Here is a 24,415-nt window from a genome sequence, read left to right as displayed (position 1 = left end):
CAAAGTGAGACATCCAGATTTCTTACTGTTGTGAATTGTGTAATCTCAGTAAATAATGTGTATTTGTTTTATTTTCTTGTCTTGTGTTGCATCACACGTACTTTCAGATGGCCTGGTATACTCGGTCAGTACAATATGTTCTTAAATCATCTGCTGAAAAAGTAGCTTCATGATTTTTTTGTTTTCAGATTACATCATGTCGAGAAGTGTGGCAGGCTTGTTGCTGTGGGCGATATCACAGCATGCATACTGTATAGTGCATAAGCCTGCACTTGTGGGATTTTTTTCACACTGTCCTTAATGTTCTGTGTGTATTTCTAAAAGGCACAGTTTGTCACTGAGTGTCTCTGCAGATATGGAGCAGCTTTGAGACGACACAGAGCGATCTGAATGCAGAGAAACAAAAAAAACCTCAAAAAGAATACTATGTACGGGTGATCAAATTTAGCACAGCTGACCAACAGTCATTGTAGTTGCAGGAACACTGTGTTTGTCATTTTTGTCTAGAATACACAACCAAACTGGCCTTTGGTTCATTATTGCAGCAGTCAGAGCATCTTTTATTGGCTAGCCTGATCTATTATAGATCCTAAGGGTATGGTTTCCTGTCTAATTTGTTTACTTCACATGCAAAGAAAAAGGTGAACTTGTATAAGGCACAGAATACCTTGGTCATTACAGATGAGCATAATTATATTGAGAAATTGGATGTAAAGAAGAAAGACATTAACATGTAAAGGTTGTAAAACGAAGGAGGGGAATATACTAGACTAGCACAGTTTAAAGCAGTATTAAGTAACAATTAAAGGTTATCTGTTGTATTACAATTATCTTTGGTTGACAGTTTAAAGCACATGTGCCAATTTACAGACACAAGTTGGTCACTATTTCAATCCCACATCACTTCTACTCTACTTAATTTTAAGTAAACTCACTATGCACCCTCTGTAAACTCAAAAAGGTCTACAAGAAAGACACAGATTTACATTATGTTTAGGATGTAGCCTTCATTTTGGCATTGCTGGAATTTGGCGTTGCGCTGGGAGACCTCACGCTGCTGTGAAAATGTTCCCAGTGCGTAAAGGGTCACTTTGTCCCTGGAGTTACTTGTTGGTACGCAAAGATATGAACAGAATTCTCTCAAAGTCATGAAACAAACAAGAGAACCAGTTAAATGGGGGATAACCTGTCTTTATTTAACCTGATTCATGTACTGGCTGTAATCGGCTATAAACAAAACACCTCGGTACAGACTCAGCTTTTGCTTTAGACTTGCCTCGAGGTATTTATGTTCCATCTTTGTAAGAGAAACAAAATGACTGTTAGTGAACGACATATTGCCCAACATATAACACCCTGAAGTATTGTTATGGGCCTGTTAAATGTTTGTTTTTCCAGTCTCAGGCAATCAAGTGCACAGAAAAAAACGTATATTGATAAATAGATATTTTATTATTTGTTTGAAAGGAATCTGATACCTGCAGCCAGTTTTTTTCTTAAAATGATGGTGTGCAAAAATCAAAGTGCACTTATAAACCGGTTTATGTAATTCATGGAATTTGAAAGATTGGTGGCGCATTTTATAGGCTGATTTGTAGGAAATCATCTATTCCTCTGTGAAATCAGCCATCAATCTAGCTCTAAGATGCCCCAGTGATTCAAGGCCCAGTATGGATCAAAGATGTGGAAACTGGTCTGATGGCTGGAGAGGGGTAGGTCACTTTCTGAGCACTGCTGATGCCTCTAACTACACAGACATGATTATTTGTTGCCCCTTTCTCTAAATTCTCTTGACTGGTGTATGATCTTAGGACTCTGTGCCATGAGTTGTCCCTCTTTTGGATAAGATTGATTGATTAGTTATTCAGCCTTATTGAGTTTAATGTACTCTGTTTAGTTACTCCTAAGTTTGTGCCTCAGAAACCTCTTACTACTATATTTGGCAGCATGTCTGTCCGTCTGTCTGTCTTTGTTTACACGCCACACCGTTGCTCCAGTTGTCCTTGATACCTCTCAGAAGACTTCTTGGATGTACTGGGTTGAAACTGGTGCCATTAAAAGATCATAAATATCAGGGATGCACCGAAAATTCGGCCACCAAAAATGTAAAATGGCCCAAAAGTGCATATTCGGTTTTCGGCCGAAAGACTTTTATCACCGAAACAACAATGCCGAAACATGACGTTGTGATGACGCCAGCAAAAACCGTGGCCAGCACGCGCTTGGATCAGTGGTTCTCAAATAGGGGTACGCGTACGTGAACGCACTCCAGGGGGTAGGCGAGATTTTAAAATACATGCAGACTATTTAAGAAAAATAGCGCCTTTCTTTGCATGTCAGGAGCGACACGATTTTGCGAATGTATTACGCACACTCTAAACTCACATTCGTGCTGCGAACGTCTGCGGTGTGTTTTCTCTGTCCTCTGATAAACAGTGATATTTAGTGAAGCGGAAGATAAAAGGAGGTTTGTCCCTCTCTGTCCTTCACTCCGTGCGTAACGCGGCACTTTTACGCACAGCCAGGACGTCAGTGCCGTTTTGTTTCATGGTTTCATTTACTGTGCCAGCCAAGTTTGTAAGAGGAAGGACTGACTTTTCATTCATTCTATGTCAAATATGATCAGTAAGAGTTATAATATTGAACAGCTGAGGCTCGCAGTGAGAGGAGTTAACTCTCCACAGCGCACAGACTGGCTCAGCTGTTTGTGTTCCAGACTGTTCGGAGAGTCATTTAGCTGGTTGATCCACAGCTTTTATAAGTAGTTTGTCTGAGGTCAGAGGAGACTGTGTTGGTAAATATTTCACTAAAGTCCCGTTAGTTTAGAAACAGCTCCAGCTGTGTGAGTTTCGCTCCAAGGAGCGCACATAGTGGTGGTGGTGCCGATTTTTAAGGCAGACAGAGGAACAAAATGTCCTCCTCTCCAACACCACCTGATGTTTCATATCTCCTCATACCTGTCTGTATCAGTGCTTGTGTTTTTGCCTCTTTTTTTTAGCCTGGTAGAGAGAGAGAGACAGGCAACAGGCAGCCCGACATAGCGCAAATGCGCTACTTAAATATCCGCAGCAATGTCACGCTGCGAAATGATGTTGCAGGTGTGGAAGCTTGCTTTGACTCGATACAGGTTCTAAATGTAAATATTTTGTGTAAATAATTTGCATGAAAAAATTGCGTATAGAGTGTAAGGACCTTAAGTTTATAAACTGGAGTTAATATTTTGTATGCTCTTAAATTTAATGACCCTAAAACCCCCTGAGTCTCCCCCATGGCAGGATGGTTTGACCCACACTGGCACATGCCTGTCAATCACTGTATTCACAACCTCTCCATTCAAAAAACGGTTAATTATTTATTTTTTGTGAAGAAATGCTGATCTATAACTAAGTTCACTAAGTCTTTTTTATATTTTTTTTTTATTATTTACAGGTTTTAAGTTCTCTCTAGCTCTATGTTTTTATTTCCAAATTGTTCCAGAGAGACCACTGCAGCCGAGCAGAGTTTTGCACACTTCTGGGTTTAAAGCCTTTCTAGTCACTGTTTTCATTAGCTAAATTAATTTGAATTCCCACATTTAGAGATGAGAAGATGTGCCATGACTTTAGTCATGCATTTTTAATATTTAAAATGTATGAAAAAAAAAAAATCAAATATTTGCTATTTGAAAGTGTTTATCAGTGACAAAGTTTGATGAATCAGACGGCTGTCACAGCACTCTTTAATGTCTTTCTTTTTGGCCCCAAAGCTTTGCACTGTTTAGGGGGTACTTGGCTGAAAAAACACTTCACAGGGGGTACATGACTGAAAAAAGGCTGAGAACCACTGATTTAATGTATACATGAGTGCAGTCAATTTAAACATTTTATTTTGTATTTTATTCTATATTGTGTATTATTGGAATGAAGTGCTTAATAAATATTTACATAATTTTGTAATTGATTTATTCTTTGAAGCATTAATATTAATTTTTGCAATTGCAATTGATTTTAGTGAGGTTGGTGTACAGTCATAGCCATAAATGCAATGGTACTAATAATTGGCATAATAATTTCTTTCGGTGTTTCGGTTTTCGGTTTTCGGCCTTGGTTTCCTCATTTTCAGTTTTCGGTTTTGGCCAAGAATTTTCATTTCGGTGCATCCCTAACACAAACCAAGCAATTAAGGCCACAGTGTGTTCAGTATATTTAGCCAAGTAACATTTAGTGGAAGAAATGTGGTAAAAATGAAACATTATATTTATAAATATGCCTATCTTAATCAGTCTTTAATCACCTGAATAAAAACTTAAAACAAAAAGTAAGGCAATTTGTGTTTGGTACATTATTTCTTTGTTGTAACAGTGCTTCTTGGTAATAAATCTTATGTGTTGCAAAGCCTGTTTATTACCCTTTTAAATGATGCCAGATTTGTAAGGATCATGCATTTGTGGGATGAGCAGCAGAGCTGAGTATGTGGGTTGCGCCCATGAAAAATGTGCCAGATCTTCTCTGCCAATGCCAAACAGCTTATTCTGCCATTGACTCTTGTGTGGTATTTGGTGGATTGGATTATTGAAGTTTGAAAAAACATGACATATTGACAATTTAACAGTTTATTCATTTAACAAACAGGAGCCTCAGTAGTGTGTGGAAGAACCATACACAGCCACAACAGCCTGGCACCTTCTCCTCATGCTGGTCACCAGCCTGGTCACACACTGCTGTGGGATGGCATCCCATTCTTCAACCAGCAAGTCGCAAGTGTCGCAAGTCAGCCAACGTGGTTGTGTTGGTCACTTTGTCACGAACAGCATGCCCAAGCTGATCTCACAAGTGTTCAATGGGGTTAAGGTCAGGACTGCTGGCAGGCCATTCCATCCTCTCTACTCCCGAATTCTGGAGGTAGTCTCTGATAAACCCTGCTCTGTTGGGGTGAGTGTTGTCATCTTGGAGGACAGAGTTCTTGCTGACAGGGTGAAAAAACAGTATTCTTGGGGTGTTGTCTTCTTGGGATGCCTACTTCGCGGCATGTCTCTTACATTCCCCGTTATATGGAACTTGGCCTTCAGTTTGAAGATGGTACTAGGGTTCACTCCAAACAATGCCGCAACTTGGTTTTGCAGAACACCAGCTTGAAGTTGCCCAACCAACAAGCCCTATCCAGATCAGTCAAACGTGGCATGCTGATTCTTGAAGCAGACATCTACTGACCACTGTAGCAGGGCCCATGCTCACAGGTGCTGCCAATCAGGCACCTGATTGGCAGCAGATTGGGGGGATCAGAAGCTCAAAACAAGAGTCAATAGCAACAGCAAAATAAGCTGTTTGGCATTGGCAGAGAAGATTTGGCACATTTTTCATGGGTGCAACCCACATACTCAGCTCTGCTGCTCATCCCACAAATGCATGATCCTTACAAATCTGGCATCGTTTAAAAGGGTAATAAACAGGATTTCCAATAGTATAAGATTTATTACCAAGAAGCATTGTTACAACAAAGAAATAATGTACCAAACACAAATTGCCTTACTCTTTGTTTTAAGTTACAGTTTTATTAACTTAGAATAAGCTTTTAATTCATACATAGGGAGGTCACCCCCACAGGCTCTGCCATCTTCTTTTTTGCATGATGCTTGTTTCCACAGTACCATAATTAAAGATTCCCTTTTTTAAATTACCACTGGTTTCTACATTTATTGCTAGAAGTGAGCATCACAACCTAGAATCCGACTGTTAGACATCACTTATATTCCCAATTTTACACACAGTACCTTTAAGGAAGATCTTCACTAAATATTTTCTTTATTGGGTTTGCAATTTTAACATTGGTCACAACTCTGACACAATGAAGCAGGACTTGTGTCCTCTGATCAAAAATATGCAACAGATTAGACAAGCTGCCTATATAATCATCTGAAAGGGTCATTCGGGACTCAGACTAATCTTTAAAATCAGAAGTTTATGTTGTGGGTGAAACTGTCCTTGGACCTAGTAAGAGTAATTTTCTGCCTTTTTAAATATTCAGGGTTAGTTCTTATATTTCTTTACACATGGCCGGTCCTAATACTGTCTGACAACATGTTTGGACCATGCCTTTATGCAGTGGAGTGCTTGTTCGATCATTGACCTTTATCCTTTCCTCTTCTCTTTAGGTTTTGTGAGATGCAGCGGATAGATGCCTAGGATCTGATGCAAGCGCAATCAGTGTTTGCTCTTTGAGGATTGACCTGGCACCATGAAGAGTGAGGTGCCTTCTGAGGCCCCCAGCAGACAGGAGCAGCTGAAGGAGCCACTGGTGAACCAGGAGGGCATGGAGGCAGCCAAGAGCTTCCCCAACAACATGGAGGTGATTGGGAAGGCTGGCAGCGAGTTTGAAACCCTTTGTGAATCCCGGCACCTGCCTCTAAGGGACTCGGGAACGCACAGAGACTCAGAACGGAGCCTTCCTGGGCGTAGAAAAAGAAAGGGCCAACAGGCTGGGCCTTCAGACTGCTCGCTGAAAGAGGGCCACATTAGTGAGAGTTCACTGGCCGCTCAGCGTCCTCGGGTAGAACTTTTACAGCACCCTAGTGAGGATGAACATAATCATGAGTCCTCTTTTAGTGACTGTGCTTCATCCCCTTCTTCTAGTCTGCGATTCGGTGACTCGGACACTCTTAGCTCTGAGGATGAGGGGGAGGCTGGAGCAACAGGGGGCCAACACAAGGCTCCTGCCCTGACAACAGGGGGGGCTGCAGGCCTGCGCCCTGTTCTGGGTCGAACTCGAGGGAATCGTTCTAATAAATGGGTGAGGTCTGAGGCTGAACCGGTCCTGCTGAAACGGCCGTGTCTGAGCAGCCGGCGGCCTCTTCATAGGAAACGTTTTGTGAAAACAGCTCCTGGAGGGGGTCAGCGGACTCAGAAGCAAAAGGAGCGACTACTACTACAGAGGAAGAAACGTGAAGTTATTGCACGTAGGAAATACGCTCTACTCCATAGCACCAGTAGTTCCAGTGAGGAGCTGAGTAGTGACTCTTCCTCCCCCTCCTCGACCGAGGCAGAAGATGAGCTGTATGTGGATGTCAGCAGCACCAGCAGCCAGCCCAACAGCGCTACTGTCGCTACAGGTAATCATAAACCAAATCTCTGTGTGGCATTATTATCTCTATATCCAGTCTAACAAAAGTGTTTTGTGACGTGATCTGGGTTATCTACATTACATTATCAGGATTTACATTGTAAACTATCAAACAAGGCGACTGAAGCAAGCTACTTTATTATCCCTGTGTTAATTGTCATAATAACAGCAGCCAGACTGTCCAGAGAGAATCATGTATTATGTGTATTTGTCTTTTTTTTTTTTCTTTTTTTTTAAACCAGTCAGAAGAGGAGTTTTTTTATATGTGTGTATAAAAAATAGAGGTTTGAATCATGGATATGGATGGATATTAACAAGGAAAAAAATGACTTAATGAAATCGTTTGTTTTTTATGATGTTTTTGTCATAAAAAGCCACTCTTTACCTCGTTTTGTTAAAAATAAGGTGAAGAGGAGCTACATCACAGTTGTAACAGGATAGTAAATGATGTCTTACAAAGCTCATAGAGTCCAGGATCTGTAATGCTGCCGAAAACTCCCAATTCAGCAAGAATTAACATATTTTAATTGAAGTACATTGATGCAATGTGAATTAATATTCACCGAGAAGCAGAACAGAAAAACAGAAGAGGCTGTACTATGCTGGATATGAGGTCTTCATGTATTATGCCAACGACATTGAGAGCTTAACGTATTTTTTTCATCCTTAAAAAGGCAATGACATCTGTAGGCATCTGTTACTATTTACCTAGCTTGTGCACTGTAGACCTCAGTTTCTTTGGGTTTCTGTGATTTTACAATTGGAAAAGAATTGGCTTTATTACACTAGTGATGATCATTATGACTTTTCTTAATGTGTGCTTATTGTGGCTGGATCAGGAGTCTACAGTTTTTTTTCTCTATGTCAGGTGATTTCATTCTGGCTCAGATGGGGAGAGGGAAGGAAAAGGAGGACTGACATTGTGTTGTGTTTGGATGTAGTGAAAACACAAATCCTTCTTGCTCTCCATTTTAAACAGCAGCCCTTTTACTCATTAAGTGTGTCCCAGGTCCTCAAAAAATCTTCTGGAAAATGTAAACTACATTAAAGCTTTTGGTTTTGTCTTTGATCAGTAAGATAAATGTCAGACATACAGTATGTAGTAGTGTAATTGGCATGGTGTTGAGGCAAAGCTGACTAAAGAAAAGCAAGTTAACTCTGTTTTCAAGGCCCATCACCTGGCAGATTGTAATCGAAAATGCCCCATGGTCACCTTTTGAAACAGCTGGTAATGCAGTGTTTAATCTGAACCATAGCTTTTCACTATGATATGCTATAAATTGAGCCACTTGGGATGCAATAAGACCTATATTTTTCTGATTTACAATTTACCATCAGTTACAATAGATATCACCTGCTGCTTCAAGCACAGGTTATTTATTCTGAAATTATACAAATTTAAGAATTCAGTAGTTGTTGTGGGATATGACCGAGGATTAGGGATAGATGGATAACCAGCCTGGCTGATTGTTGATGCAGCCAATTACTGGCATTTCATTTACTGATGAAATCTGTTCATTTAAAGGTGCGCTACTCTGGCTCCACTGCGAGGTGTGTCTTCAACTGTGGTTTTATTTTCAGTCTTTATAGTCTCACTGCCCTCAACGCTATAGTCTTGTCCACATGGAGACTAAAACAATATATTTCGATTTCATTTTGAAAAGGTTTTCCATGTAGTCTGTTATTTGCCATTGTTGTTTTGGTTTGACAGCGCATGTGGCGTAAGTGGGCAACGCTGTGTATGACGCAATCATTTCAAGAATGATGCGGCTGGCTGTCAACAAGGAGATGAAACGTATATGTTTATAGATTTGTTCTCTCTTGGACCCGGTTTCAAAAAGTAGCGTGTACGACCTCCCAAAACACCATTTCCATGTGGATGAAATGCTGTTACGACAAAAAAAATTTTGCGTATGCTCCTGAATTCGTCTCCTTGTAGATGGGGCCTATGTGACTTGCTTGATGTCACACAACACAAGTACTAGCCAGTCAAGGCCAGGGAGTGGTACTGGCACAGGGAGTGTGTGGCACAGTGTTAATTTTGGCAGCTATTTTTGATTTTAGTCTTTAGATGAAATGTCTTTTAGTTTTAGTCGAGTTTTCATCACAGATCTATTTTTGTTAGTCTAGTTTTTGTTCTGGAAGAAAAGGCTGTCAACAAACATTTTTAGTCATAGTTGTAATCAATGAAATTAACACTGCCATGGCATCACGTCCTGTTTCCCGCTGCTACAGTTTTGCTCTGCGCTGTTTCTTGTGTTGACAGAGCCAGTTAAATCCACCAAGGAGGTTATGTGATCGGCAGGGTTTGTTAGTTAGTTTGTTAGTTAGCAACATAACTCAAAACGTTATGGACGGATTTTGATGAAATTTTCAGGAAATCTCAGAAATGGCATAAGGAAAAACTGATTAGATTTTGGGAGCGATCCGGATCACCGTCTGGATCCAGGAATTTTTTAAAGGATTCTGTACTATTGGGAGATAGGGCTAATGGCGGAGGTCTGCGCTCTCTTAGTGCTTTTCTAGTTCTTTATTTTTTGAATTCCTTCTTTTTTTAACATGCCGTTTTACTTTTAGGAATTGTTTGTTGGTCATTAAAAATGCATACGTTCCAATTATTGGTTGCATGCACTGCTATAAATCCCTACTGATAACGGCCCTGAACAACCAATATCAGTCTTTCCTTACCTAGGATAGTCTGATGTTGAATGTGTTGATTCTTTAAATTAGAGCAGCTGTACAACATGCACCAAATGATAACATAATAAGGCACTAGTCTGCCTCAGTGGCTCCTGAAGCAGACTACTGCTACTTTTATTATGAAATCAAAATGGGGTGGGCAATTCTCCCATTATTTTGCTTTCTACTACCTAACCGTAATCTAATAAGAGCTCATAGCGAAAATGTACCAGACAGTAAACAGGCTAATTCTCCTTACATGGTGACATATATTTGGGTTGTTGTAAAATGTTTAATTAAAGCTTTCCCAGCAGCAGATTAAAATCATTTTTAGTCTCTTGATCCTGGTTTAGGTCTCTGTGTGAAGCATTTTGTTTTGTGCATGGGATAAAGCATCAGTCCTCAGCCAGGGGGTCCTTAGACGGGCTTCACGTAAAAAAAGGTCTTCATGTAGTTGTAGCTAGAATCTAATCTCCAAAAGGCTCCACTTGCTTCATTGTTTTCTTCATGTCTCCATTTAGCCTTGGCTGCTGCTCTGGCCCTACAGGAGAATAGAAAGTTAGTTGTTGTGCATCTGTTGTGAGATGCAGGTGAGAGAATACTCAAACACAGTTGAGATGCACCGTTGACTTTGCATAGAAACAGAAGGTCTCAAAGGGAAAACAAGGCATTTGTTTACAGCTGGGGAAGGCAAGTGATGAAACCTGCACAGTAGGTGCCCTGAGTTGGAGCAGGTGCATGATGTAGCCAGGAAACCATTTAACCCGAGCTATAACCTGAGGTCAAAAGATATGGTAACTGAAATCTTTGGGAACAATATACAAGATAAGACTTAACCAATTACAAATCTGATAATCTCACAAATTGTTAGCGATCTCAATCATGTTGAATGTGCTCTTAAACAAGCAGACCATTAGAATACCTAAGTTAATGTATGGAAGGATGACATTATCCTTCCACTCTTTGTTTTGTAGTCATGTTTGAAGAAGGAGCTGCATTCATTGTTTTATTAACCTCATATAGCGCACATTGAGTGTGTTTGTGAACAACATGAAGGTCTCACCAAGCAGCTACATGCACAGGGTGCCAAGCAGCAGATCTCAGGAGACAACAGATATAGAAGTCACTCTGGGGAGATACCAACTTCTCTACCATGGGAGGTCACTAAGTGATGTGCAAGAAAAGTATGCACTGATGCAATATTAAATTATGTTACGTTTAATCCTCATGCATGTACAAAGTAGCCATAACACAAGGTTGTTTATAATACAATCCAAATCCAAAGTATTTCACAACTTTCAGGCTGCAGTCCACCTGATTGAAAGCTGGTGACTGAAGTCAGAGTTTCTAGTTAGTTATATAACTGACAAAATATCTGCATTTCTTCACAAAGGTTAGTGGTGGATTATTAATATGAGAGATAAATTATAATGTTGACTCAACAGTCTTTATAACACAGCAGCTCACTTATAGCAAGAAATCGCTACTGTTAACAGAAACAGACTAAAATAAAAAAAAATTGTCTCTAATTATATGCTGATTACTTTTAAATAAGTGGTGTGGACTGAAGAACAAATGTATTCCTGAGCTTTAACGGAAACTATTATAATATAAGCAAAAGTAACAGTATAATTTAATGTAAAGTAAGGCGAGCCACGTACAAGATAATTAAAAAAAATTGGGAGGCCACAGACATAAGGACAGTGTCATTGATTTTTAGCAATAAATATGACTTCAGAAAAAAAAACAAACATGGAGGATGGCAAAAATCCTCAGCTGGCTGTCCTGACCTGCACAACTGTGCAGTGAAAATAAAAAAGAAATAAATAAAAAAAACGAGGAAAACTAACCCTGGTTGAGAAAATAGTATAGTTGTATTTTTAATTCTGAGCTGTCAAAGTAATGCAAAAAGTTTACTCCCTCTCATTAATTCTTGCGGTTTTTTACATGGGAGGCAGTCTGACCTTAAATCTTAAATGTCAAAATGTTAAATGGGGGTTAAAACATTTTGATATTTACCTTTAAAGCTATGGTAATATCAAACTTCAAATTAAATGTTATTGTATCATTTTAAAACATGGTATCATAAAATTATCAACGTTTTTTGTTTGTTTTGTTTTGACAACCTTATTTGGCTGATAAGTAAATCAACCTTGGCATACCGTCACCTCCTGTATCAGACTGTGTCCAAACCCAAATGTGTTCAGGCACCGAGTGATGGTACTGATCTGAAAGCACAACAGAGAGAGGAGGAAGCAGCCACACTCAGGCATGATATGAGACAATCGTGCCTGATGTGAATACACCCTAGAAGTCATTCTGACTCATAACTCCAAAAGCACATATAGCAGAATGTTTTCTATCATTCAGCTTTGGGCTGTCAGCCACAAAGGCTAAGTGAAGCCAGTGCTATAGACTAGCTCTTGAACTGAGATCTGCGGGGGCTGCAGTTAATGCCTCTAACAAGAAAAACCCTGCCTCACTCCACCAGTGACAGTTGGGCTGCACTATTAGTTGGGTCGCACCAGGTGACAGATAGGGCCAAATATTTCTAGATTAAACTGTGAGTTTAGTTAAAACAACAAGCCACAGGATCTGTTTCATGCAAGTTCTGCTCTCCCCATTTTTGTTTGATCTGGCAGGACAGAGCATCTCTATTTCATAATTCCTCAAGGACATGGGAATGATGAACCTGACTCAGGTTAGTTTACCACAACTTCAAGCAGTGCATGTGCAGAGCCATCTGCCTTTAGTGAGGGATTTGTTTCGAAAACTGGCACAAACATGGTGCCAATATCAATGCATTCAATACCTACCGGACCAAATTACAACGGATATCAAAACTTCATTTTGGTACCCTGACACCCTATGAAAGGCAAGAAATATGTTATGGAATTTGTGTTTTACTTATTAAGTTACACCAGCTTCCTTTTCTTATTCAGTGTTTGACTGGCACCTTATAAAGATATTTCTGTGAATCATTTATGATACCCAGACGGCTTTTATTCTCCTGCTAAACTTCAACACAGTTTTTTTCCCCACAGAAGTGTCAATTTCGGTACTGGTACCGAATAAAGTATGGATTTATCACCGGTATCTGAAAAAAGCCAAACAGTACCCAACTCTTCCTTAGGTGGTACAAGGAGGGCATTAATAAACATGGAGGACCCTTTGATATGAAGTGCTGAGAGGAAGACCATTTAAGGCAAAATATTAAGTTGTAATTGGAGTATATTTATTTTTATTTTTGAAGGAAGTCAGGCTTTAAAAAACTACTATTGAACAATATGAAAAATACAGGGTGATTATATGCCTGGGTTTGTGAATATTGTTCCTCTTGTGGTATGTTTCCACCAAGTTGTCAGGTTTTATCCTATGCTGTTTGGTACAGAAATCCCTGATATTGCTTGTGTTTCCACACCCAATGTCTGTCTAGCCTCGTTCATAGTGAAGGGAATCAGCTTAAGAAATTCTATAGATTTGGATTCTTCGGCTCTGCACAGTAATAAGAGCCGGTCTTTTGGCTCCCAAATGGCTCATTGTTTGGTACAGTTGAGGCTTTTTTATTCCTTTTTAGCAACAAGAGATTTGGGAGTGCAGGTGGTTGAGTGGCTACGTCTTGCCCCATATATTGAAGCTATACTCCTCCAAGCCAGCAGTGCAGGTTTGAATCTGACCCCCTGATTTCCTATCTAATTAAGGCAAAATCCCCCCAAAAATGATTTAAAAAACGGAAATCAGCACTCAAATTGGATCAGACTCATTCACCTTAAATAGTCGGCTCTTAGAACTGCCTCATCTGTAAGCAACACATCACTACGTATACACTCATACTTATTACTCATCTTGAATTGAGTTGTCATTTCAATCCAGCCGTACTCCAGAAGTTGTGTTTGCTAAGTGCTATATCACTGTTTTCTTTAAAAGCATGTTGATGACAAACAAAAGTTTTTTTAAAAAAAAGCTGTTCGGCTCAGTTCAAAACATGGTGTGTACCAATGTTTTGTACTGAGCTGGTACCTCAACAGAAGGGTGCCAAAAAGTAGGACAGCACTGATCAATTTTTTGGTAGCTTTCCCAACTTTTGACAGTGAAGATGCAAATAATTGCATACCATACCAAACTGAACAAGACTGACAGGATCTGCAGCTTTAGAGTCTTTTTTGTTTTCCCCATATGTCATATGATTTAGGAAGAATTGAAAAAATGTTTGATTAACGTTATGATGAATTAATGATGAAGAAAAAAAAAAGTCCTCTATATTGTCATTTAGAATGACTGCTCTTATGTTCATTCTGATCTGTATTTTAAGTCAGCACATCTTATGGGTTTTTCATGTTTTTTATTCTAACCAGAGAGGGAAAAAGATTTGTTGTGCAGGGAAAAAAATCTCAGAGGGCAGATTTGATAGAAGAAAAGCTACTTCAGTGCACACAGAGTTGAGCACTGATGACCTATATTTTTGCTGTTAACTGTTAGCCTGATAGTACTGCTTTGAGTATGATGAAACTGAGGAAAGACTGTTTGGCATCTTACAAATCTTGCTTGTTGATATACTAACACATGCCACATAGTATTTGTTGTTTTTGCATGTTTTTGTAAGGTTTAATTGTTTCTTGGTGTTCACACTTCTTTGTGCAAACAAACAAGTTTAGTTCTGACAAAACACAGATGATGTTGGCAAATGTCAGATTTTATGTTGCATTTTTTTGCTTTATACTAAATTGACTTGGTTTTCTCAGGTGCTCTGGATGAGGATGTGGTGGTCATCGAGGCGACTCCAGCTCCTGCACCTGCTGTTCCTGCAAGCGAGGAGATCAACGTCACCTCGACGGACAGTGAGGTGGAGATCGTCACAGTCGGAGATGGTTTCAGGTAGGCACAACTTTTACAAAAAGCTTTCAAAAAGAAGCCTGTGTGATTCTTCGTTGGCTGTATCATTTGCCATATCGTTGGTATGAATGCAGCTAATTTCTGTGCATGGCTCAAATGTAGTTTACCTGCTGTTTAAAGGTGTGTAGCCTCAGGTTCTTAAAATGAATGAAGTGAGTGAGTGGATGGGTGAGTGGATTAACTTTGATCACGGACTCCATAGCTTACACTGCCCAGAAAAACAGGCTGTATGCATCTTTGTTTTTAAAAAGCAAAGCCACATCTATGTGAAGAAACATGCTCCTGTCATTTTGTTTATGTAGTTATTTTTTAAAACATAAAGCATACTGCTTTTGTAAGCCAGATGGTTGATGGTAAGAATAACATTGTCATGTTTTTGTCTGTACAACTTGCATACATAAACCATTTTTGCCAGTATCACTGTAATTCTTGGCTATTTCTGCTACTGGTGAAATACATTGGACATACCATAAAATCTGTTGTATTCTCTGAATTTACTGTTTGAAAAGCTGCATTCTGTTTGCTGGTGCGGTCAATATTCTACCATCATATTCTGCACATGAGCTGGCCCTGTAGAAATTCCCCGGTTATTGTGTGTTGAATGTGACTGCTTTACTGCTGAAAATGTGCTGGGATCCTTAACAATAACGATGCACAGATGCATCGGTTTGACATCTGTAACGGCCCTTTTGACAAAAATCTGTATCAGCAAATAATGTGGGCAAGAACCATTGTCAGTAACAGATGTTTATCTGTTGAGTACCATCAATTTGATATTGGCATTCACTCAGCACACCTAACAGCTGATTTCTAGAAAAGAGTTATTGTTGGGCAGAAGGCCCATTGGACTTACTCTGATCTGTTTTAATGGTCAGATATGAGAGATGTTAGCATTTACACCAAAATAATAGATGATAAACATCAACAGTCTGTACTCTACAGCTATAACTGTAGGAAGTAGTGGTAGGTGGTAAACCGGTATCAGTACGGTCACCAGTGAAATTTCTTAAACGGGTGCATTCAGTTGTGCCTAACTGATGCTAGCGCTAGTGTAGCAAAGTGATGGAGAACAGCTCAGTCTGAGTTTAGTCGGCAGCAAGTTTTGCTCCAGCATTATGAGCAGCCAGGTAACTAACTGAACGTCATCAGCTCATGCCGCTTTAGTTAATATGCAATACAATAAACAGGTTAAGCCTGTGTTTTTCCTCTCCAAGTTTCATGTCTGTAATAACCGCAACATAGCAACTGTGTTCACTCTGCAGAGCATATCTGTGCTTATTTGTCAGGCTTTAACACAAGCTGGGTCTTGGTTTGTTTTTAGCCCAGCACTGCAGTGATTTGGCCTAAGCAACATTTTAAAAGTGTGTTTAAACTTGTGACTTGCTTAATGTGAGTCCATGCCGGGTCCAAGAATGCTGTGGCGTTAAACTAAGTCATCAATGCAGTTGCATAAATTCACCAGTACTGCTGCAGAAGCTGAGTTGAATCAATGATAAAAAATTACCAGAGCAGTTACAAAGAACTGAACACAGAGACGCTTAATAGAACATTTTCTGTGATCTTTTGCTCAGACATGAGTTCAGTATGCCTTCACGGGTTTGTCTTAAGAGGAGAAGGGGGTTTGTAGCATCTGAATAGGCATGTAAATGTGTTTTCTATTTTAATTCTATAATACCGCAATATCCTACTGTTACCATGAAGGGCAAGAAAACTATCCAGATATAATATTTAGGCCATATCACTCTGGCCTAGTAAAAAGACAGCTGAACTACTGTACCAGTAGCTAGCTGGAGTCCAAACTTTAGATTGTACTAAAGGAGCCCCACAGCTGCACAGAAACGGCATCTCATAGATTAGCTGAATGCAAAGGAGATTGTCATGCAGAAAAAGCGTTATGACATTTTTCCATACACAGAATATAAATAAGTATATATATATATATATATATATATATATATATATATATATATATATATATATATATACAGTGCTTAACAAATTTATTAGACCACCTGTCATATTTGTCTCAGAGAAGCATCATGAAGTGCTTTAATGCGGACTCTTTCATTTTCAGTGAGCTCTCCACATTTTACCATTTTGAACAGGAATGAGGGATTTCAAACTGAATTCACCTTTTTATACCCAAATTTGAGCTGGCTCACTGGCTCGCTGAATCAAGCATAACATTCAACCACTAAAACTCATTTTTCTGTTCAGGAATGCAAGTAAATAACTATAATTTGACATATTAATCAAGAAATAATAATGTGCTGTACTTTTTTTTTTTTTTTGTAAATCAGTAAATTTGAAAATTCATGGTTAACAATAACAATTATATTTCAGCATTAAAAATATCATTTGGGTTAAAGAGCTTCTACATATTGGTGTATTAACCATTGCAGAAACATAAAAAAATGATTTTGGTAATTACCAATTCTGTTAATTTAGGGCAGCTGTGGCATAAACCTTACTTTGGGTGGTGGTCTAATAAATTTGTTAAGTACTGAATATGTATATATGCAATTTATAAACCAGATTTTATGGTGAATTTGAATAAAATGACAGTAGAGGTGCCATAGCAATAACCCACTCTTTAGAAATCATGTTTATGATGAACTCTTACAATTTGAAAAAACTGATAATTACATTTCAAAAGAAGTCTGTGGAAAATAAAGAAGCTGGTTCCTTCCTAAGAAAATCCATGAAGATGTGCCTTCTCACTGCCATATTATACCAAACACAAATAGATGCAAATAGATTTGGGACGTCCACTTTAAAGTTCATTATCTACCAGGTCCAATAAAGTCATTTCATTTTGTGAAATACTATGGAGGATTAAAGTTTTAAAGAGCTAATAACTAAGACAGAAACTTGTTGTTTATAGAACTGCCATGAATTTGCAGTCTGAATGCAGCATACTTACAGAATATAGCTCCTGCTATTATTCTCTGCAACCCACTCTTTTCTCACCCCGCTGAGAATCTTATTTCCCCATTCTCATAATAGGACTTCCTGTCTCAATACTCCCCTAATTCTTTGTGCAGGCGATTATGCAGCTCAATTCATAAACCTCTGCCTCTGTGCTAACCTCTGACTGTGTCTCTGTTCCACACAGTATCTTCCCTTTTTCACTCACTTTGTATTAATGTAATGTGAAACACCTTGCATTGGTTCCCAGAAGTGAAGTTTGGAATGCAGTGGCTCATCTAATCTGCCTGTTTTCCTGACTTTCAAAGATGTCCTAGCTCGCTGGAGAATGTGGGGATGAGCCTCCCTGATGGGGGGATGGGCAGCAGGGGAGCAGGAGGGCGGGGAATCAAAGGCCAACAGAATGAGCAATGAACGCTTTGTTTACACTGTCAGGACGTTTATATATGGAGGTTTTTATGCAGTTGTATATCATGCTCAAACTCGGGTCCTGCTTGCTGTTGCACCTAACTTAATCACCATTTAAATGTCAATGGGGCAAGGCCAGTTTACTGAAACTCTCCATGAATGATGCAATGAATTCAACAGCAGCATAACACTATACCCCGAATGTCCGTGCATTTTTGAACAGCTTCAACAATAACTGAACATTATACACTACATAAAGATACTAAACTGTTTACTAGAGGCCTCACATGTGCCCACATAAATCCAGTAAATTCTCTGCTGTTCTCGGGTGATTTCTAGGATGTTTAAGGGCATATTTTGTTACATCTAAGGGCAGTAGTTTGTCTAAATGTAAGAGCTGAAGTACAGATTAAAACAACAGTGGCACTTTAGGGTGATGTGATGCAAACTGTGACCAAACCTTTGGTAATGCAGCCAGTTTAAACCTAAACCAGCTCTTCCAGTGTGTCTCTGTGACAGCACAAATATCTTTAATGTGAACTGCTAGTTGTTGTTGTTTTTTTACTTGTTTTGCTCCTCCACAGTTAGCTCACTATTGAAGTGTTGCATCAGGAGAACATTCCAGTTTTTAAACATTGCTCGGTGGGGCGTGTTATAGAGAGCACAGTGAGTTACAATACGGAAGGATAATGTAGCTGATACGATCATTTTATAAAAGAGGCATTGATCAATCTGCTGTCATCAGCTGTGAGCTTTTGTAGCAGAAGGTAGCATAACTTTTAAAATATAACTAGACTTTATGTGAATACAGCAAACACGGTCATTCGAATTTCAGTTTTGATCACATCTGTGTATATTGCAGTTGTGGATGTTTGTGTTTGAGATGGCTAAAAAAATTAATTTAAAATGTTTTTTTTGCATTGCAAGACAGCTCCACAGAATTTGATTACAGTGTACTTGACTGCATCAAATTTTTAGTAAAGCAAAAGACAGCAAATGTAGTGGTTTACAGAATTAATACCCCTTTATGCTCACATTTACTTTGAATATAAATCTTCCATTTGTTATGTACTTGTATTGCTATGTTTTCAAACTACATTAAAGTCCCTGTAAAGTGATTTAAAAAAATCTGTACTTTAGGTTTGTTTGTTGTTGTTGTTTGGCAGGCGCCCTGTTATGAACCACAAGGCTAAATTGCAGTCATGGAAAACATCTCTAGCTTCAAAATCATGAAAAATGAGGCAGTAAATTCTGCACTAGGATGGTGTGGCCATGTCAGTTGAATGAGTCGAAGCCACGCCCACTTGTAAGAAATTCCGATCCTCTCAATTTTAAAAAAGATGCTACAACCTTGATGGAGAATGTATTTGTCTGCTCTCCTGGACCGGTCAGCTCTCTGTGTGAGCCTCCAGGAAAACAATAACATCCATATACTTTTAGCACTGTGACAGGCTGACAGAGCTAAAAGTCTCAGTTTCATTTTCTCATCCTGTATTTACTGTTCAGACATTCCTTATATCTCATTTTCTGAGTGATGTGAAGTTATGTCTCACTCCAGTTTATGAGACGTCGTTGTTGTGAAGTTGCTGCCGAAAATGATCCATTTCCTGATGCTGCTCTTCAAAATAAGTCTTCAGTGATGATTAGTATTGCAGGCTTTCATTGTGTCTGACTTGTCGGGAAAAGAAAGTGTCTGTCATTGGATACTTTACTGAACTTTAGCATTGCGACGCTAACAGACATGAGGGATTAAACTGTTTGTGCTTGTAGAGACAGCCCCAGTCTTCTTCTTTTGTTCCTCCAGGACTAAAGACAGGTGAAATATGGATAAAAACACACATTCTGGGGCATAGAAACTCATGCGCCATGCCCTGGCACAGCGCTGGCACAAGGGCTGCATGGCACTGCGATATGGACTTTTTAAAAGTCAAACTGTTAACGTGTACCGCTGGCTGTAATGTGATCCAACACGATAGAAGTTTATAAGTACTTAGATGTTTCTTTCTGAGTGTAGATATGTGATAAAGAAATATGAAGCGTATCAATAACCACACGCTCTGCGTCCTTCAACAGCAGCACGCCAGGCACAATTAAAACAATCGAGGGGTCTTAGAAAATGCTCAGACTTGTTTTTACCCCTTTTTATGTGGAATAGATAAAGTAAATCCATGTTTGCTGTTTTTTTAGGCACTGAAATATTCTGTAATGTTTGATAAGCTTCCTATAAAGTGAATTTGTGGCAGGACGGAGCTTGCCATTGTTGTGCTACATGGGAATGGTATTTAAAGCCGATCTTTATCTGTTTTAAAGCACATATTGAATATTACTTAACATGCCCAGCTTCTATATGATAGTAGTTGGTTTTTATTTTTCAAATTAGTTCTTGGAGGATGGGAGGGAAATAGCGCACGTCTGTGTGGAGAGGAAAAAGAGAGAAACTTTGATTGCAGCTCTGTCCTGCAGGAACCTTTTACTTATGTGAGAACAATGCTCACCTGTAAATCACTTCCAGCGCTCCTGTAAACGTTGCCCTATATACACTGTTTTATGAGCTGACGCATCTTGATAAAGGATTAAATGAAGCACCTGTAGAGGTGTGCGCTCTGCTTGCAATGCTAGTGCATGCACTCCAACAAGTGCTTGTACTATTTTTTTTTTTTTTTTTTTTTTTGACTGGCAGTAATACCGTATACCCTGGTAAAATTTAGGGAGGGTATGAAGGTATTAAAAGATGGATACCGCCCAGTCCTAATCAGCAGGTTTAATGTTAGTTCCATCTGTATCTGGTTCAAGTAAAAAATAGACAAACACTCCAGCAATGGGCTCTATGCATGAACTGCTTCCCCGTTTGGCATTAGACGACTCCCATACTTTCAGTCAGGAGAAGAGAAAGGCGTATGATGGCAAATTCGTTGCAGTCTACTCGCTGTTTGCATGAGTTGCCTGAGCTGATTGTCAATGACGAGTTAAATTTAGCTGAAGATGTACATTGCCGCACGCAGCAACAATGTCCAGAAGTGCTTTTAACCTGTTTTTGAAACATCATTTTAGCATGTTTGGATGCGAAATGATGATAATAGAATAAACACGAACAACAATTGAAACAAAAAAAAACAACAAAATGGACAAATTAAGGCAGTATTGGACAGTTTAGATTCCGCTTGGCTTAGCATGTATCATTGGGCGGAAGTTGTGAAGCGGCCTTATTTTCCACCGGAAATACGCCACCCCCCGCCGCCGTGCACAGAGCCTATTAGCCTTCCCATGACCTTAATGTGAACTCTGATCAGAGCGCAGCTGCCAGGCTCTGTGCCAGGGCAGTGACAGAAGTTGGGGATTAAATGGACTGTTTTCTGGCACAAATCTCTCTGTCAGGATACTTTTAGGCCACCGTGGCTGTTAGATTTGGGAACTTTACCTCTTAATGTACAGAACCCCAGCATTTAGCTGGCTGTTAACTTTCAATGAAGGCAGTGACATCAACTGACAACAGACTGTATCGAGATGAACTGTTCTGTGATTCTTTATTTTTGTAGTGTAGGGTGGCAGTGTAATTCCCCATAGGGACCAGTGACGTGTTAGGCCCTTATATTTGCACTGCCCTGAAATTTCCACTTTCTGAGATTAACTGGAATGCACCATTAATCTTTGATTCTGCTGAAGTTCCTTATTTTCTTTAAAATTAAAAGCAAATCTGTATCCAAACAGGAAGTTGATTACCTTTTGTAAGAAATCTAAAATGATATCGAAAATAGTTGAGATTCAAAATTCATCAAAAAGTTGATAAAATGTGATTAAACAAAGAAATTATGAGATTAATTGTGATTAAAATTGTAATAATTTGACATCCCTGGTTGTAGTACAATCATAAAATGATAATAAAATTACATTTTAAACAAAACGAGACAAAAATGGGGCCTACTTCTCCGCTTTTCTCTCGGCTCCTCCTGACTCAGACTGTCTTTACATAGGATAGCTTGTTTGTTTTACAATAAAATTGTTTGCATGCATGCATATATTGGTATTGGGTAAAATGAGATAGGAATTTTGGCATATCAGCTATCAGCAAAAAAACAGTATCATATTTCCCAAGTTTTTATATGCATATACAGCTATGTCAAAAATAATATTTGTGATACACTTGTAGACTTCAGATCAGTTCTCATATCAGCCATTTGTCTTATGGTGGTCCAGAGTTAGAAAATGACATCACTGTATCCTTACTCTGAGTATGAACTTGTAGCTTCATTCCCTGTTAATTTTGGTGATGATCAAATTGTTTTCTACTCTTACAAAGTGCTATTCCTGCCTTGTCTTATGTCATTCCCTTTAACACTATAACCCTCACTTTACCCAAGGTTACCTCAGTGCTCAGCCTCCTTCTTATCCCTTGTGTGTGAATCTCATTGCACCTTAGCTTGGCAAGGCCTCATCTTTGCCAAGAAACCCATTCCCATAGTGTTCATGTTTACAATGCACTGTTTTCCTCTTGGCTACCACCCCCAACCTTCAGGGAGCTTGGTGGTAAACAGATACTTACAAAATAATCCCAGGTCTACTTAATTAGGACCCTCTCCCTGGTGGTGAGTCCTGCTCCCTAGTGTCAGCCCAGACCTGAGGAGCCCGCCCAATTAGGAAACAAGTCAAGCACCATGTGTCTCACTCCGCTAAGCACTATTACTGCTTAGTGCTTTATGAGAAGTCACAAGTGCGTCTATTTGTATGCATGCATATGAGCACATGTTTGCTATAGCAGTTGCTGCAGTATGAAAGTTATTTAGTCTCCTCCTTTATTCCACTGGCATTGTGCAGCATGTCTCACAGGATAGTATGAGCTAATGGGAATCCCCCTTATCACAAACAGCAACCAGAAAGGCATTTCCTCATTCATGCACATTTGTGTAATCTGAGGAATGTTTTTCTGCATTTAGCTTGCTGAATAGCAAAGAATAAACCAGTGATTTAACCACACATCATCATAATATCTGTCCTTTTATTCAGTCACACCTTTTTGTACAGCAATTTTAGATTTGCAGCAATTTGGATTTTTCTCTATTCACATGCAGTTTATGAAGATATTTATAAAAATAAGACTGGGCAAAAATTTTGAGTTATAGGGAGGTTTTTTCTGTTATTTCCCTTACCTCAGCTGTGATCTAGTACATGATTAGCTATCTCTATATTTCTCCTGTACCCATATATATATCTATCTGTGTCAGTAATGTAGTCTGACAAACCAAAAGCTCTATCGCTAATGCTTTTATTGTGTCAACATGGCTCTAGTTTTAGCAGTCACTATACAGACCTCTCCCACTGCTCCTGTGCATTTTTAAATACTCCCAGGGAGCAGCAGTGAAATCCCCCAGCCACAAAGCTCCATGGCATCCAGCTTTACGGCACTCCTGTAAGGTCTCTAGCCCCTTGTCCCTCAGGCTCATCCCTCCTCCCACTGATCACGTGGCTTTACGGCACTGTGGGGAGAAATGCAGCTATTCCCCAGCCTCTCGCTGTAGTCTCTGAGAGCAACAGGAGCCTTTGAGAGAGAAAATTAAAAAAGAAAAATGAGTACAGGTTGAAGGCAGGAAAAAGGAAGATGGGTAGAAATGATGAGGATTTACATGCAGTGGTTGGATGCTCATGATCACAGATCTCTTGAGAGAACACATATACTAGTAGCCAGGATAATGCAGGTTATTGAGGGCCCATGCATGTTACAGCACAACAAGGGCCTGCCTGATGAGCTGAAGTTAACTGCTGAAATCAAACTGCAAGCTTTTCATGTTTTTAAAGCTTTGCTTTGCATCCAACACAAATGCAAAATAGAATTGTCTTGGTTTGTGGTCTCAGGTTACTGCTGTATGTCCATTATTAGGACTGTAATCTCAGCTGATTTATTGTCAAGATTTTATGATTAAATTATAAAATTATGAATTCTTATAAAGATAATAGAGAGTAATCATTCTATGCTTTCATTCATTTTTAAGCTCTGTAGATGCCTAAAACATGTCCTGTTCTCAGTTATTGAAACATTTTCATGGATATGCCATTATCTTTTGTTCACTGAGGTTATGTACATTTCATTAGGCTAAGCAAACAAATCGTCCGATATCAATCAACTTTTTTGCTCAGAAAACTGGTAACAGAAGCTCACAATACAATTGAAAATCAATAATGTATGTATGTATTCAATATAATTTCTCAAAAGAAAAATATCATTTTCTAAGAAACTATTTGATCTCAAAATTAAAAAGTACTTATACTTATGGAGAAAAATAATAAAATGTGATGTATCGCATTTTAATGTCAGATAATTGAAATGAAAGAATGGAATTAAATTTCAGGTCTTTATGAAAATTAGAGAATCATCCTATGCACCACAGATCTGTTGTTTTTAAACAGAGATGCTAAAACC

The 24,415-nt window shown here is 39.1% G+C and overlaps 1 protein-coding gene across 2 annotated transcripts in view; it reads left to right on the top strand.

The window, feature by feature from the left end:
- Nucleotides 1-24,415, top strand: part of rnf111 (ring finger protein 111) — a 42,408-nt gene that overhangs the window by 1,543 nt on the left and 16,450 nt on the right. For both annotated transcript variants that reach the window (XM_041786205.1, XM_041786195.1), the window contains exons 3-4: nt 6,131-7,084; nt 14,517-14,649. In XM_041786205.1, coding sequence (XP_041642139.1) covers nt 6,214-7,084; nt 14,517-14,649 — 1,004 coding nt within the window. In that variant the 5' untranslated portion in view covers nt 6,131-6,213. The remainder of the gene's footprint in view (nt 1-6,130; nt 7,085-14,516; nt 14,650-24,415) is intronic.

Source organism: Cheilinus undulatus, linkage group 1 (assembly GCF_018320785.1).
Source record: "Cheilinus undulatus linkage group 1, ASM1832078v1, whole genome shotgun sequence".
Lineage (NCBI taxonomy): Eukaryota > Metazoa > Chordata > Actinopteri > Labriformes > Labridae > Cheilinus > Cheilinus undulatus.
The sequence above is the reverse complement of the archived record's forward strand: the minus strand, read 5'-3'. Positions and strand labels throughout refer to the sequence as shown.